The sequence below is a fragment of the Pipistrellus kuhlii genome, unplaced genomic scaffold (genome assembly GCF_014108245.1).
Source record: "Pipistrellus kuhlii isolate mPipKuh1 unplaced genomic scaffold, mPipKuh1.p scaffold_m20_p_7, whole genome shotgun sequence".
NCBI lineage: Eukaryota > Metazoa > Chordata > Mammalia > Chiroptera > Vespertilionidae > Pipistrellus > Pipistrellus kuhlii.
This window is the reverse complement of record NW_023425573.1, coordinates 66,682,179-66,698,226: the sequence shown is the minus strand read 5'-3', so window position 1 is coordinate 66,698,226 and position 16,048 is coordinate 66,682,179. Positions and strand designations below refer to the sequence as shown.

Below are 16,048 nucleotides of genomic sequence, written 5' to 3'. Positions count from 1 at the left end.
TTATTGGCAGCATGGCCTGAGGGAAGAAAACAAACAGAAAGACACGTTCATTATGACAAAGTAATGTTGAAATAAGGGTGGAAGAGAACTGTGTGAGTTGAGTAAGATTGAAGTAAGAATGCATTGAAACGAGGTTGAATGAAGGGGGCTACAGGGAGACTGTGGAACTTTGTCCAATAATAATTTCAAGGGATTATACTTGTTGGATGTATCATATTATCTTTTTTTTATAATTATGATCGCTCTATGGCCCTCACCTTGAAAAAGGGACCTCAATCATGAACACTGCTGACACTTTGAGCTGGATAATTGTTGTGGGGGTCCGGCCTGCATATTCTATAGGATTTTTAGCAGCCTCCTGGCACCTACTCACTAAAGGCCAGTGATACCTCCCCCGGACCCCAGTGATAACCCAGAATGTTCCAGGCCTTCCCAAACGTTCCCTGGGGAGCAAAGTCAGCCCCTCATTGAAAAGCACTGTTTTGAAAGGATCTCTCTGAACTACTTTATGGACCTTGGAGGCTTCAACATCCCTCTTAAACTCTGCTCATGGGAAGGTCATTCCTCTGGCTAACTTCTGCATCCCTGGCATACAGGTGAAAACCTCCGTAAAGTGTGCGCTAGGTTAGTCTCTATGATGACTAGCTGCAATGCCACATTCCTAAGGCTCGGGGAATGCTTATTTTTTTCCAGGTGATATGAATTTGGTCTCCAGTGGTCCTTGCACCTTCTAAGTGAGTAGTACACAGGAATAATGACAATTCAATTCTGTTTCTGGGTCCTTTACTTACTATCTGACAATAAACTAGGAGAAAGTCATGCTTAGTTGAATTATTAAAATAAAGCCTGTAGATTATCCTCTTAAAAGAGCATCCAAGAATTATTCTCTTAATACAGGCATAACCACAAAGGGAGGCTGAGTATTGCTACAGTTGGGGGAGGTGAATTGCCAAGTGGAAGTTTAGGAAAACAAAGGTTTTGCAAGATAAAAACATTTACTTTCCCCTCCAGTTACAGGGTTAATGTTATTAACTGGAATGTCACATTTATGCCATTATTGGCAGCATGCATATAATTTAAATATTTTAGCTTCCATTATACAACTGGATCTACATTACTGACCTTCAAGGGTCCCATTCAGCCAGGATGAGGAATGGGAACAATCAGCCACTTCATGCAAGGGCTGGCCAGCAGACCGGGTTTCCCAGCACTGAGGACAACCACGACACAGGGCGGCTTTGGAGCTGCTTGGGACATGGCAGGGTCGGGGCAGAGAATGATTGCGGGGGTGTCGGGGGTGTGGGGGTGTGAGGGTTGGGGGGGGGGTGTTTCAGGGCAGGAAGAGAACCAAGGCTTTTTCTCTTTTTGAAAAAGAGATATCCCACCTTTGTTCCAAGGGAGAATGGACTATCCATTAAGACTGGTCACACTGGGAATTTTGTTTCAGCTTGGTTCCTTTTGTTGTAACTCCAGGGCAGAGCAGAGGAATTCGGGGTGACAAGGGTTTGAGCCAAGATGTGAAAGAAAAAAATTCCTTCCAAGGATTTCTCCTATTGTCTCCTCAAGAATAAATATTTATAGAGAAAGTTCAAGTGAAGGCTTTTACAATGGTCATGGCTTTAAGACTAAGCCTTTGAAAGAATACATGAAAAACTATGCTTAAATGAAGGGTGATCCAATTAGGCCTCCCAGGGAAAACCAAGAAACCTCAAGATAATTTCCTATCTAAAATCTAATTATGTTCTCAAGTGGACTAGGAATACCACTCTGAACTATCCCAGATCCATAGACTACAGCGAAGATGTACAGCCAAATTGGATTCTATTTTAAGTAATTAAGTTATTTCCCTTCACAGGATCTATAATTTGCCTTCAACAAATGTGATTTGCCCCTGCAAGATAAAAATTGCATTTTTTCCCTTCCAAAATGGGTTTTCTGTGCCAGCAACAATGACAAAAAGTAGAGCAAATATTGCCTTAATTATATCTTGGTTATTACCTTTGAGTACATGCCTGGAGTGCTCTGTTTATATTCCAAATGTGATAGGCAAGACTACTATAGTTTAGAAATTCTCTTTCAATGGGGATTGGAGTTGAAATTTACTCAAGAGCCTGGGGCTTGCACAATGACTAGTGTAAATAGCTATGGGTGCTGTTACATAAGACTCCAAAGTCTTGTGCAAAATATGAGCAATGGAGAGCTTGCTTCAGTCAACCTTTTTCCTGAGCCGTGAAAGCATCAGTTTCACTTTTATCTGCTTGGTTGAACCCTTGAGGTGCTGCTAGGTGTTGCAATAGATTGTGTTGATATTTGCATAGAAGATATTGTAAGAGGAGTATTTTCGGCATGGTTAATTTTATAAAGAAAACATTCACTTTTGGCTTTATTTTCAATAACAGTTCAGTTGACTCATGACCAGGTGTTCTGGGTGAGAATAGTGGGTAATGGTTAAGAGCAAGGGCTAGAATGATAAATGGAATTAGCTCGTGGTGTGTCCCCTTGAAAAGTGCATGTTCTGGGAAGTCTTTGAACCTCACGTTCTCTGGTCAGTGAGAAGGGAGGGATCTATCTACACTGAGAGGATTCGGTGAGAGGAGTATACAGTAAGCTTGCAATGCCTGGCCTGGTGCAGACCTGGACTACCCAAGGAAGAGCAGTAGGAAAATCTAATGTGGTGCTGCATACCTTTTCTCCTTTCTGTACATTTCTCCTGCAGAAAGATTCTCAAGATTCTTTCATAAGAATAGGTATTGACTGGACAATTCTTAATTTCTATGTTAATAGTGGTTGAGGCTTCAGATTTTGAAATGATCTTACCTGTTTGAAATATTGGCTGTGCTACTTACCAGATGTCTTGACTGAGTCACTTCGGCTTTCTGTGCTTTGGTTTTCTGCTCCGTTAATAGGCAAGTAATCATATACTAGAACCAGAGCTATTGTAAGAATTGTGACTAGGGTTAAGTAAAATATTATAAATAATATACCTAGGAGAGAACCTGGCATGCCATAAATGTACCCATTGTTTTTTTTTCTCCTTCTGCCAACTAAAGGGATAGCAACGGAAATCAGAACATAAAACTAAGTTTAAGTTTTTCATGTACTTTTATTAACAACTTAAAACAAGACTGTACATAGTATGTGCTGAAATCAACCCACTCCTGAAAAAAAAATGAAAAACCAGCATTTCTACTTCAGGATTTGCTCTAAGGGCCATCTTCTACAGCAAAAAATCACATAGTGTAACCAAACAATTTCAGAACAGGCAAAGAAACTTCCACTGGAATGGAGATTATTTATACACAAACAGCTGAGGATCATTTCTAGCTTAAGTGACTCACTGCACATCCTGGAATGTTCAGCTCCTTTTTCTACAACTTCCACAACCAGACATACAGCAACTAAGAACTTGGCCACAGGTCCTGCCTAGACACTCATCAACATGAAACAAACAAATATTTATATAAATAAGTCAATTAAAACCTCACAAAAACTAAACACAAGAAAAAAAATCCAACAGGTAATAAAAACTGTACAGTATTGGTCAGTCTTTTATATCTGAAAAAAAAAATGTGTAACTTAAAAAAAAAAGTTCTTTCATATATAAAACGTCTTTTATATCAGCGTTAGCTGGAGTGGAAACTTGAAGACTCGGACTCAGTGGACACAGAAGAATGTCCACCCCGCTTTCCCTTGGAGAGAATCTTGAGGCTGGACCCTCTGCTCACGGAGGTGAGTGCATGCTGGGCGGAGGTTTTAAATTTGGCTCCAAGGAAGGCATAGAGGATGGGATTCAGGCAGCAGTGGAAAAAGGCCAGGGCCTCGGTGATGGAAATCCACTTGTGCACAGTGTTCTCGAACTCACATCCTTGCTTGATGATTTCCAGGAGGATGAAGGAGTCGATGCTGAGCCCGATATAGTAGGGCAGCCAGCAGGCAAAGAAAGTCAGGATGAGGATGACGGTGGTCTTGAGGGCCTTGCGCTTCTGGTAGCCCTTGGAGTGGGACAGCTTGGAGATGATGATGCAGTAGCAGGACAGGATGACGATACCCGGCAGGACAAGACCGACCACGATATGCTGAAACTGGAACACCACCAGCCACACGTCACTGGGGTAGAAGCGGTCACAAGCATACCTGTCACCCGCCTCCCTGATGTTGGCAAAGATGAAATCGGGAATAGCCAGCAGGAGAGCAGGTATCCAGACACCAACGTAGACCACCTTTTCAGCTAACAGCTTCCTTGGCCTCTGGCTGTTGGTGGCGTGGACGATGGCCAGGTAGCGGTCCAGGCTGATGAAGGCCAGGATTAGGACACTGCTGTAGAGGTTGACTGTGTAGATGACATGGACAGCCTTGCACAGGAACTTTCCAAAGTACCAGTTTGCCACAGCATCAACTGCCCAGAAGGGAAGAGTGAGCACAAAGAGGAGGTCTGCCACCGACAGGTGTAGTCTGTACTTGTCTGTCATGCTTCTCAGTTTCTTCTGGTAGCCCATGACCAGGATGACCAGGCCATTGCCCACGATGCCAGTCAAGAAGATGATGGAGTAGATGGTGGGCAGGAAGATCCGGTTGAAATGGGCATTCTCATCTCTGAAGCAGGGCTCCTTCATGGAGTCATAGTCGCCCGAACCTGCGTCGTCCAATGTGTCGTTATCTGATGTGTATATCTGCAAAGGAGGCAAGGGAATAGGCATTCAACTTCAAGTTCAGCAGATATCCCCCCACTTCAAAAAACACATTTCTGCTATTTTAAGAGAGCATTTTTTAAGACCCAACCCAGACCAGCCTTCAGTAAATTCTGCTCCTACCGAAGTACCGGGGAATATGAAGCACAAGAAAAATATTCCAGAATCCTAGAACCCTCCTCCCAAAGTCACTTCATTAGAGTCCTCTTTAGCAGAGCCAGTTACAAAATTCTTGGTTTTGAACGAAAGGGTGAGGAGATTCAGAAGGTTTCAAAGTCATGACTTTGCTAACTCTTCTGCTCCGCCCACTAGAGGTTAAGGGAAAAAAAAGAAAAAGAAAAAAAAAAAACTTCAGAGAAAAAAACAAACAAAACAAAACAGAGGCCACTCCAGCGAGGGTGGGTTCTGAGGAGCAAGGGTTAACTTTCTGCATGAAGTTTCACCAGGAGGAAGGAGTGTGTGTGTGGGTGTGTGACCCAAAGATTCCAGACTTTTTATTCTAAAGCACAAAACTTTGCTTTCCCCTAATTTATCACTTGTCTAAAAACAAACCATCCCGTACTTCAAGCAACATGTGTTAGGGAGGGAGAACGCAGCCTTAAAGTAAAGGGTAGGGTGTCAGAAGTGAGGAACCCCTGTGGTCCCCCAGCTGAAGCTCCTGGGGGCCTCTGAGAATCCACATTTATCCCTTGGTGCATGGGGGGGAAGGAGGGGGAGGGAGCGTAGCACCATCCCGGGAGGGCAAAGTCACGGGGACTGCACCCGTGGTACTCGCCCCAAGTTTCATTTCCTCACCCTCCCGGGTCGCTCCCCCCCCCTCCCCCCGCACTGATCCCGTTAATGGGGTCGAGGTCTGCAGCTGGACGCCTCCAAGCGGAGGGCGCGCTGGGGGCCGGTGGTCCAGCTCCGAGGCCCCTGCGTTCTCTCCCTCTCCGCCCGCCACCGCCCCCCCCGCGCCCGCCCCGCTCCCCCTCCGCCCGCTCCAGCTTCCCGCCTGCGGGCAGCGGCTCCCCGGGATCCGCCCCGCCCCGCGCCAGGCGCTGGGTGCGGGGGGAGAGACTGGGCGGCTCCGCGGCTAGCGCCTTTGAATTGCGCGCCGCTGGGGGGAAAGAAGAGCCTCCCCAGCAAGAGGTTTTTCAAAAGCCTCCAGGAAACCACCGACGGTTAAACAGCGCCACTGGGCTCAGTGAGAGCCAAACCGTCTCCCCACCTGCACCTGCCCGTCTACGCCACGGCGGCGGCGGGCCGTCCGGGAGCCCCCAAGATCGTCGCTCCGCCCTCCGGCCTCCCTCGCACCCACCTCGGGACGGGGTGCAGCCGCGCGGGGCTGCTTATAAGTGCTCCTTCGACCTCCGCCCTGTCCAAACCCCCGAACCCCAGCGCTCACGCGCGGCGCTTCGGACCCCCGAGGTCTCCCCCTCAACCCCAAGGCTCGCGCACCGCTCCCGGCCGCCCCCCCCCCCCCCCCCCCGCCAACTGCGGGAGACGCTCAGACCCCCTTCCCGCCCGCCGCTCCCTGCGCCCGGCGCTGGCACCGCTCCGCGCCCCGCAGTTCAGGGATCGCGCGCCCCGTGCTTTTGCCCCAAGTTAACCGGGGCGCAGTCTTCCTCCGGGACCTCAGTCCTGGGGCGCTCGCTGCCTCCCACCTCTAAGTCCGAATCCCACGTAATTCGCACCAAAGAAACCCCGCTCCCGGGAGGAGGAGACCCCCTGAAGAGGCTCCCGGGGCAGCGCGGGGCGTCCCTTCCCAGCACTGGTGCACGGAATGTCTTGTTTGCAAACAGCGCGCAAGCCCGCTGCGCGCCGCAGGGATCCGGGGAGACACGTGCAGCCACCACAACAGGGGTTCCTAGCTTTTCTCCTTCGCTCAGAGAAAAAAACTCCAACCCTATCCCTAACCCCCACGTAGCCACGCGCCCCAAACTCCTGCCCATGTCCCCGGTCACACGCCCTCCGATGTCCTGGACGCTTCTGCCCGCTCCGAGTGGGGCCGTGCTCTAAGTGCCTATGTTTGATTAATTAAAGAAAAGCAAACAAAACAGGCTGAAATTGGACTTACATGGAAGCCGTCCATGATAACCGCTTGCTCTACAGGAGCGACCATAAAAGCACCCAAGTCCTTAAAAACACCTCGCTATTTGCCGCTGCAGCCAACGGACTGAAGTTTCTGGCCGAAGCTGGACTTTTATAAACACACGCTCCGCGGGCGGCGCATGCGCTTCGGGGGGGGGGCGGGGCGGAGGAAGGCGGGGGGGGGGGGGTAGATGAGCCCAGGATGGGGCGAGGGAGGGACGAGGGGTATGCATTGGGGCGGCCCGGTGGGGGTGAGCGTTGGAAGCCCCCGATCCGCCGCTGTGTGCTCGCTGTCAACTGGTGCGTCTCCGGATGGAGAGGGCACCCCGGGGGCAGGCGTCCCCCAACATGGGGAGGCGGGAGGGGCCTGCAGAGAGGTGGGAAGGGCAGGCCGTCGGCTAGTCCCGGTGCGTTCCTTTTGTTCACGTGGATGAAACTCTGGACCAGGAATGCGAATGCTACAAATGGAGACACTGAGGCCCTAGAGACGGGGCTCACCACAGTTACCCGCCCGCCAGCAGGCGGCCTTACTGGCAGCGGGTCCAGCCTCTGACGCCGTTCCCTCCTCTCGCAGCAGATGCGGTCCATTCAGAAAACAAAACGAGTTCAGATCACTTTTTCAGAGCACAGCTGTATAGAACTGAACATCTACACTCGCAGCAACAGACCAGGGTCAGGTGTCAACAATCGGGAACCACTTTCCGAGGAAAGGATGATTTGGCATCATTTTGGAGGGAGACTTATATGCATATGCTTTTTATAAGAGAAGCTAGATGCGGGGGGGGGGGGAGGTCAAGAAAGGAAAAAGGAGACAAATAGTAGTAATGCTTCAAACAATAAAAAAAAAAATTAGAAAAAAAGAAGAGGAACTAGAGGCCCGATGCACAAAGTACTTTCTGTCACAGAGCACAAGGCCCCCGTGCGGAGGGAGCCAGAAGCAGGTACTCAGAGATGAAACGCCCGCGCTGGACCAGGAGGAGCCGCTGGGCTGGAACCCAGGTCTCTGGACTCGGCATCCAGCTTCTTCCGCGGCTCTGCGCAGAGGACGAGCGTTAAATTAGGTTGAGGAGCTGGGCTGGGTGCAGTGGGGGTCGGATTGGATATTGGGAGGAGTCCCAGATGGGTTGGGGTTTGCAGTGAGCGCCCAGACAGTGCCTTCCAGCCTCGCACACCTCCCGCGGGCGGCGCGGAGTTTGGGTGTGGCGGGGTGAGGGGGGTGAGGGGCGGGGTGGGGGTGGAGGCAGGGAGTGAGGGGAGAAAGGGCGGGCAGTGGGGGGGCGGGCTGAGGGGGGTGAGGGATGCGGGGTGGGGGGTGGGGGTGAAGGCGGGGAGTGAGGAGAGAAAGGGCGGGCTGAGACACGGCGCGGCTGCCGGAGCTGAGACCGCAGGAGTGAAAGCGGCGGCAGCGGGGAGAGGCGCTGGCTCTGCGATGCGGGGCCCTCACCCCAGGGCGGCCCCGAAAAGAGGACTTGCCCAGACCGGACCCTAAACACCACCCCGTTTTCTTCCAGATAAATCTTCTCAGTGTGCAGGTGTTCCAGAGACTGGGAACCTTTTCTCCACGGACCGTCATTGTCATTTTCCTGTTTTCTCCGGGTCCCCTCTGGAATGTTTGTGGGTGCAGGTCCTCCTCTACTGAAAGCTGGTTTTGGAGTCAGGAGGTGGGACTCGCAGAAACAGCCAATTTACCGCACGATAATGACATAAAAATCAATTATAATCTTATATTGTGCAGGTTTTTAAAAAAAACGTTAAAAAGCGCTTTTACTTTCATTAAACCGTTAATAAAACGTCAGGATTTTCACAAACCAGGCAGGATAGGCACCATCTCCTTTGAAAGACCAGAATTTCAGGCAGGGTCCACGACTTGCTTTTCACGAAGCTTGGGAGTTAGTGGCAAATTCAAAGTTCTGACTCAGTACGTAGGCTGTATTGTGCCTCCAAGGCTTCTCTCCCCTGTGGCTGAACTTTGAAGACTGACTCCCAGGCACACCCTGGAGGGCAGAGCGGGAGAATCAGCCCCGCCCTCCCTCCCTGGGGCCACACCCAGACACTGTACCCGCGGGTTAGCACTGTCTGGGTGCCCACCCAAAACCTCTACCCGTCTGAATCCAGCCCTGACCCCACTCCACCCTGCCCAGCTCTCCAACCTACTTTCAACGCCTGTCCTGCACAATAAATATTTCATTGTTTGTAGGCAATAGAAAACTCCTTTCTTTATCAGAAGACTCCTTTAGATCCTTTTATGTTTTCATTTAAAATTTTTAATGGATTTATTTTTTAGAGAGGAAGGGAGACGGAGAAAGAGAGAAACATGGGTGTGAGAGCAAAGCATCCATTTGCTGCTTCTGCATGCTTCTGCATGTACCCTGACTAGGAATCCAACAGGCAATCTTTTGGGGCGGTGGAGGGTGCCCAATCAACTGAGTGAGCCCTGGGGGCCAGGGCCCTTTAGGCCCTTTGTAGAGGAAGCAGGTAATTGAGAGAACAAGGAAAAGCTATTGGATAACTATTAAATTAGGTAAAAACGTTTTCAGAGATTTGATAAGATCAGCTGTCTTCCTGTGGCTGGTGGGAATGTGGGTTTGGAATTCTCCCGGAGAAGCACTTTGTATTCAGCAGGAACCTTGGAACAATATTTCCACCTATAGAAGTGTATCCTAAGGAAATTGAGTTTATGCCACAAAGGTATTCATGGAAGCATTATTTATAACAGTGAAGTTTCTGAACAGCCTAAATGTTCCCTGTCAGTGGAATAGCTGAGAAGATTTTGGTACATCTATGTGGAATTCCATGTGGCTATTGCAAAGGATATTTGTGAAGAGGAATTTTTAATGACAGGGAGAAATGGTCATGAAACAGGTGCAAAAAGCAGAAGTTGAAACTGTGCACATAACCCTAACCGGTTTGGCTCAGTGGATAGAGCATCGGTCTGTGGACTGGGGGGTCCCGGGTTCGATTCCGGTCAAGGGCATGTACCTTGGTTGCGAGCACATCCCCAGTGGGGAGTGTGCAGGAGGCAGCTCATCGATGTTTCTCGATCATCGATGTTTCTAACTCTCTGTCCCTCTCCCTTCCTCTCTGTAAAAATAAAAAATCAATAAAATATATTAAAAACAAACAAACAAACAATAACAACAACAACAACAAAAACAAAACAGAACTGTGCACATAGTGTGATCTGTTATGTTAAAATGTGTGTAAGGAAAAGATTGAGAGGAAAACCAAAATGTGAATGGGAGTTTTCTTGGGTGCAGAATTATATATATATATATATATATATATATATATATATATATATATATATATATATATTAATTTCTTCCTTGCATTTTTCTGTGCTTTCCAAATTTTCTATAGTAGACATAAAACATTTTCATGTTGAGAAAATGCCAGTAAATAAGGTAAGTGGAAAACAGAATACCTCCTTTCTGCTTTCTAAAGTATTCACTAGAAATGACGACATTTTCTACAATAGTTCTCTTTTCCTCTTTCCAAGGAATGGTCTTCCTTTATTTCCCCCTGGGCCAATCCTACCTAAACTTCTTTCTCAAACACTCTATGATGTTCTTGAAAACAAAACCCATACACTTACTGAGCATTTGTAATATGTAGCTGACATCACCCAAAACCATGTGACAAGGCACGCAGCACCTCTACCTCCTGGCGAGGAATGGAGACCCAGGGGTGGTTAGGAACGTGGCTGTGGTCACACAGTGAGGACCGGCACCCAGTCCATCTTCTTTCTCTGACTGCTGTGATTCACCCTCTGAAAGCTCCCTCCTCCGACAGGTCACTAACATTTACTCACATGTTACTTTGAGTGGCATCTCTGGTGATGTTATTCTTTTTTTGTTTTTCTAAAGAGTGTAGCCCCGGCTGGTGTGGCTCAATTAGTTGAGCGTCCTCCCAGGCACCAGGAGGTTGTGGGTTGAATTCCCCAGTCAGGGCACATGTCCCCGTTGTAGGCTAGATCCCCAGTAGGGGGCGTACAGGAGGCAGCAAATTAATGTATCTCTCTCGCATTGATGTTTCTCTCTCTCTCCCTCCCTCCCACTTCCTCCTTTTCTAAAATCAATAAATACATATAAAAATTTAAAAAAATGAATGTATGTCTTTTCTTCTCCTTTCCATATAGTGTAGGTTCCTTAAAGTGAATGCTCAGATATCCAATATGCAGCTAGCCTGCTGATGAACAAATAATAGGCTCTCTAACCTTTTACTGAGCCTTAATTTAATGAATTGATGACTTTCCTGTGTGGCTTTGGCAAGAGGGCTAGGTTAGGGCTGTCGAGGCTTTGGCAGGGTCCCCAAGTTCTCATGCTGGCGATAGCCCAGGGAATAACTAGCTTTGGCCATGGTTTGGAAGGGATGCTTCCAAATCCAGTGACACAGTGGCAAGCAATCTGCCACCTCCTGTTGCTCGCTCTGCAGCTGGTTGATTTGTGTGTGGATGTGTATGTGTATGACAGAAAGCTGTACTCTGTCCCCAAATAGGCCTGAAGCCAGTTGAGGAGAAAGCTTAGGGACAGATTTCCGCCTGATGGTAGATGGCAGGAGGCAGCGGTATTAAAGGCCTTCTGGATGTACCAAGTCTCTCTGTCCCTCCTCTGTCTCTTAAAAGGAAGATATCTATTTTTTTGTTTGTTTCTGAAAGGGGAAAAAACTTCCTTAATGGCAATAGGGGATACTCAAAGGGACAAAATTAATGTATTCCCAAGTGATTAAAAAAGGGAGGCTATTTCCCAAGGTAATATAATGCTAGCAAAAGGCTACAAATCTCAGAGAGACAATGCTATCGAATGTCAACTATTTGTAAGCTGGTATTAGGTGGGAGAAATGGTGCCCCACCCCACTGTGCCTGTCCTACTCCTTCTCCCTCCATTCCCTGTCTCCAACAAGTGAAAATGACTGGAAAATAAACCGAAGCTTTCCGTTTTGCAGCTTTAAGACCCATTTTGAAAAATAATTACTGTTTTCCTGGGTACCTAAATCTGTCATATCTTGAATTTTGCAAAGATCTCACTTTACTAAAACGAGATTATTAAAATTTCTTCTACAGAGAGAAAAGCGAGGCTGGTAAACACATGCCGCCTATTTAGAGTTACCCTGGTAAGTCATTTTAACAAGTTGGTCACTTAATTAACAATGCAATCATCGTTACTTGACTAACCCCCCTGCCAGGAGGACGCATTTCTCCTAGAGTTTGCTGTGCCCGTGTGTAAGCATGGTGTTGGCTTTGCGGGTGTGACTTTGCAGATCTGATGAACAACAATAAACAGACTCAATATTATTGCTTCAGAAATGATGGTGTCAAGCTGGGAGAGAGGGCATGACTTTAGGAAATAATTGAGTGAGCAAACTGTGTTCTCCATGGAAAAGGCTTGTCATTGTTTTCCTTAAACTAGTAATTTATTGGCAGTGACCCCAGGCAGCTACATAACAAGAGGAAGTGCCCAGAGCCCCGTGGATGGTCTGCTTTCTAAAGAGAACTATGCATCCCATGGCAGAGTCAGAATGTTTCCCTGAAATGTAGTGATTTGATCATCCATGAGATTTTGCTGACATCATCTTACCACGAGCTTTATATTAGCTGAAGGACAGAGTGGCAATTGTGTGTGTGTGAGTGTGTGTGTGTGTGTGTGTGTGTGTGTGTAGGTAGGGATCCATCCATGCAGTGGTATTCTGGCATGAATAATTTTCTAAATCCAAAGCCATGATTTTGCCCTTTGAGCTACTTTTAGGGCTAAGGCACAAATGACAATCTCCAAAAGCCTAAAGAACGAGGCAATAGGGAGTGGTGGGGACTGTGCACACCCTGTCTAGAGGAACAGTCACTGTTCTGGATAGCCTTATGTGAGAATTTGGGCCTGATTTTAAAAGAGAAGCTGAAAGTCCTGACTTTTTTCATGAGACACTTCTCAAATTTAAAGTGTTGATTCAAAACAGACCAGCAAGCAAACAAACCAACAAACAAAACTCGAGAAGCTTCCAGGTTACCCTGGCCTAAGGTATTGGCACTAGGAATCAAAAGATGGATTGGGGAGTTGGGTGACTTGGAAGGAGGGAAGGAACAGATACAGATATATACACAGACAGCAATGGGAATAGCCAGAACTGGCCTCAGAATTCTTTTGGGGTGGCCTCAGCACCAGAATTTGTCCATCACTCCAAGACTGAAACAAATCACTTTGGATTTCCTGAGTGGATCCTCCTTTTCGGCTCCCAACTGTACTCAGGCTAGTATTTGGGACCCTCGTAAGAATTACTTCCCTGTGGCTCTATCTTCCCTCAACTCAGGCTCTCAGTCTTCTTGGCTGCCTTGATGCATGAGTGCTGGGCCCTCAGCTACTGTAGGGCATCTTTGGGAGGAGGGACCTTCCTCCCTCATCTCTTTAAACAGGAAGACCCACAGGAGGAAGGAGGATCTCTAGCTGAACAGTGTGGCTGAGTGGATCAGAGCATGCGGCTTCAGATCCAGCTCATATGGGTTTTTGAGTGCTGACTGCACACATCTCTTCCAACTTCAGAATCAGGGGCAGCACACTGGTTGCTTAAAATGGATCCCGGTGGGAACATTCACAACAGCGGATCTACAAATGCTATAAATCAGGGCTAATTTGTTTTCTGAGAGCCGGTTTACTAGACACAATTTACGATCCAGATCCTGGGCAAGCATATCTCTAAGTTTTGTTTTAGCTGTAATACCCAGATAACAATGGCATTTCACTTTGTGGAAAGATTAAATAGGATGGTGCATGAAGTCTTTAGTGCAGCGTGGGGCACATAGCATGTGCTCAGTAAACATTACCTGCTATTGATAGAGGCTCAGACATACCTCAGCTGCTGAAATGTCTTTCTTGTCAGTGGAAGGTTTAGATTGAACAGGCAAATGGCTTTCTCCACTGTTACCCACAAGAGTGAGGTAAAGGGAAATGGGGCTTTGAATAAAGTGTGAAATGTTCTCATTGTGGGGCAGAAAAAAGACATATGTGATGGGGGGAGGAAATAAAAGTAATAAAGCATCTCCTATGTGCCTTGAAAGCCCCCTTCTGTAGTTACAGAGACTCGGATTCAGGGTTGGAAGGGAACTTTGAACCCATTTGGTCTCTATTCCAAGGAGTGCCTTCTCCTCGCGAATCCTCCCGGGGATGGTCAGACTGTTACTCAGAAAAGGAGCCCATTCACTGCTGGACAGCCCTTCCCCGAGGCTCCTGCCTTCCCAATGTTCTATCTACGGGGTCTAGCTTAGCTTCAGCTTAACTGGATCAGCTGCCAAGAGAGGAAGCCAATGACAGCAGCAGCTAAAACCATCCCCAAAAGCAAAACCTGCCCTTCCTGAGATGCTTATTTCTGTAGCCATGGGGATGAGTCTACTGTGAGGCCTCTTTGTTCCCTGAGCAAGTTTGACAGTGGAATCAGGCCAGGCTAAGATGTCTTTTCATAAAGAAAATTATCTCCAAACATGGAAGATTTGGGGATTAAGTGACTCCAAAGATTTAGTGCTAGATTTTTTTAAGGGCCTCCCAAACCTTTCAGATGTACTCACTGTGGAAAAAAAATGTGGGGAAGCAGCAATAAAATGTAGACACAGGCAATTAAAGGGCGAGGCTAACTCCATCTTCTCTTAATAATATTTCAGGAGGAACCAGGGTAAAATGCATACTTCAAAAATTGCCTTGCCTGGGCAGTGTGAGTTGACCCATGAACCAAGAGGTCACCAATTTGATTCCTGGTCAGGGCACATGCCCAGGTTGCAGCCTCCATCCACAATTGATTCTTGGGCAGATACTTACTGTCCAGGAGCAAGTAAGGACAGCGGGCAGGCCACTGGGTCAAAATCCTGACATGGTGGCACATGCTGGCTTGCGACCTTGGGGTATTAGGTCCCAGGGAAGGCATCATAAAGGATCCAAATATTCTTGAGGGAGCCGGCATCAGTGTCCCCAGTCTGCCCTGTTGCCCCTTTTCAGTTCGGAACTCGGCTCCTGTGTGGATGGCTTGTTGCCTTTTGGGGTAGAGGAGAATGAACTCAGTGGAGAATGACTTTCAGCAACTCAGAGCAACTTGAATGAATTCTTTCCACACCCAGGTCTAATTTGCATGTCCAGATTGCCAAGAGCTTTATCCCTGCTGATAAATTGGGGGGGGGTGCATTCCAGTCCCATCTTCAGGCTTCTCCCCAAACTGATCTAAATGAGGCTCCTCAAGACTGAACAGGATTCTTATTCTCTGCCCATTAAATTTTCACTGTGGGTTAGGGTTCTGGAGGTTGATATATATTTTTTTTGAGGGAGATTTTTTCTGACTGCATTAATGCCACCCTACCTGGAGTGTGCTAAGGTTTTTTTCATAAATTGACAATTAGCCAGGATAATATAAGAACCACTGCTCCCTCCTTCAACCAAAGCCCTCACCATCCCCCAGTTACCCCCCCCTCTTTCACACACACACACACACACACACACACACACACACACACCATGACCACCCACTATGGAATCCCATATTCTCAGTTATTTGATGTCCGAGCAGCTCCTCCCTCTCTGCTGTGTCATGTGCCTGCCTACGCCTCTGCCTCAGTTCTAGAAAGGGGAAGCTCACTCGGGCTCATTCATGCCATGAATTTTTAGCCAGGCTTCTGTTTGAGTTCAGCTGCTGAGGATCACCAGCCTGGCTCCCTGGGACCCGGCAGACAAAGGCCATCTCTAGCCTTCTATACTAAACGTAAAAACATAATTGGAAGGTCCCAGGAGAAATCTCCAGAAATCTTTCTCAAAAGCATGAATATATCAAATATCTTTCTTTGGCCCATTCTCCACTAGCCAAGGGGGCTTTGTTAAACATTACTTGCTGTAGTTTGTAATGGGAAAACTAGGTTGTTTTACAAATATGAACAAAATGCATGATCAGGTATAGTTTTCAAACTGCTTAGTTTCTCCTTGATAAAATCTGTGCTTCTCCCCACCTTGAACCAGAGAAAACCAAGTAGATTGTCCTGCTCTGCTGGCCTGCTGTCTGCAGTCTCTGGCCTCAAGCCTTTGTGTCCCTGTGAACAGAGTGAGTTTCCTTGAATGGATTCAGCCGAAGATTTGAGAATGGGAGCCTGTGAGGCCTCCACAAGAATCAGGAATTGGCAAACATAAGTCTGAGTCCTGTGTGTTCCCTTCCCCTCCTCCCCCCTCCCCCCACTGTTGTAAGTATAAAGAACTCCCCTCTTTTCCCTTGTGAACAGGCAAGTGGGTTTTCCCTCACAAGCCCTCCCTTTTCTGTGTTGCTGGGGGCAG

At 47.7% G+C, this 16,048-nt stretch overlaps 1 protein-coding gene across 1 annotated transcript; it reads right to left on the bottom strand.

Moving 5' to 3' along the window:
* Positions 1-3,083: 3,083 nt before the first annotated feature.
* On the bottom strand, positions 3,084-6,870 carry CXCR4 (C-X-C motif chemokine receptor 4). Its single transcript, XM_036421939.2, has 2 exons — positions 6,748-6,870; positions 3,084-4,670 (listed from the first exon to the last, which is right to left on the bottom strand). Exons 1-2 carry the CDS (start codon positions 6,790-6,792, stop codon positions 3,624-3,626), a joined length of 1,092 nt encoding a protein of 363 aa, XP_036277832.1. The 5' UTR covers positions 6,793-6,870; the 3' UTR covers positions 3,084-3,623.
* Positions 6,871-16,048: the final 9,178 nt, after the last annotated feature.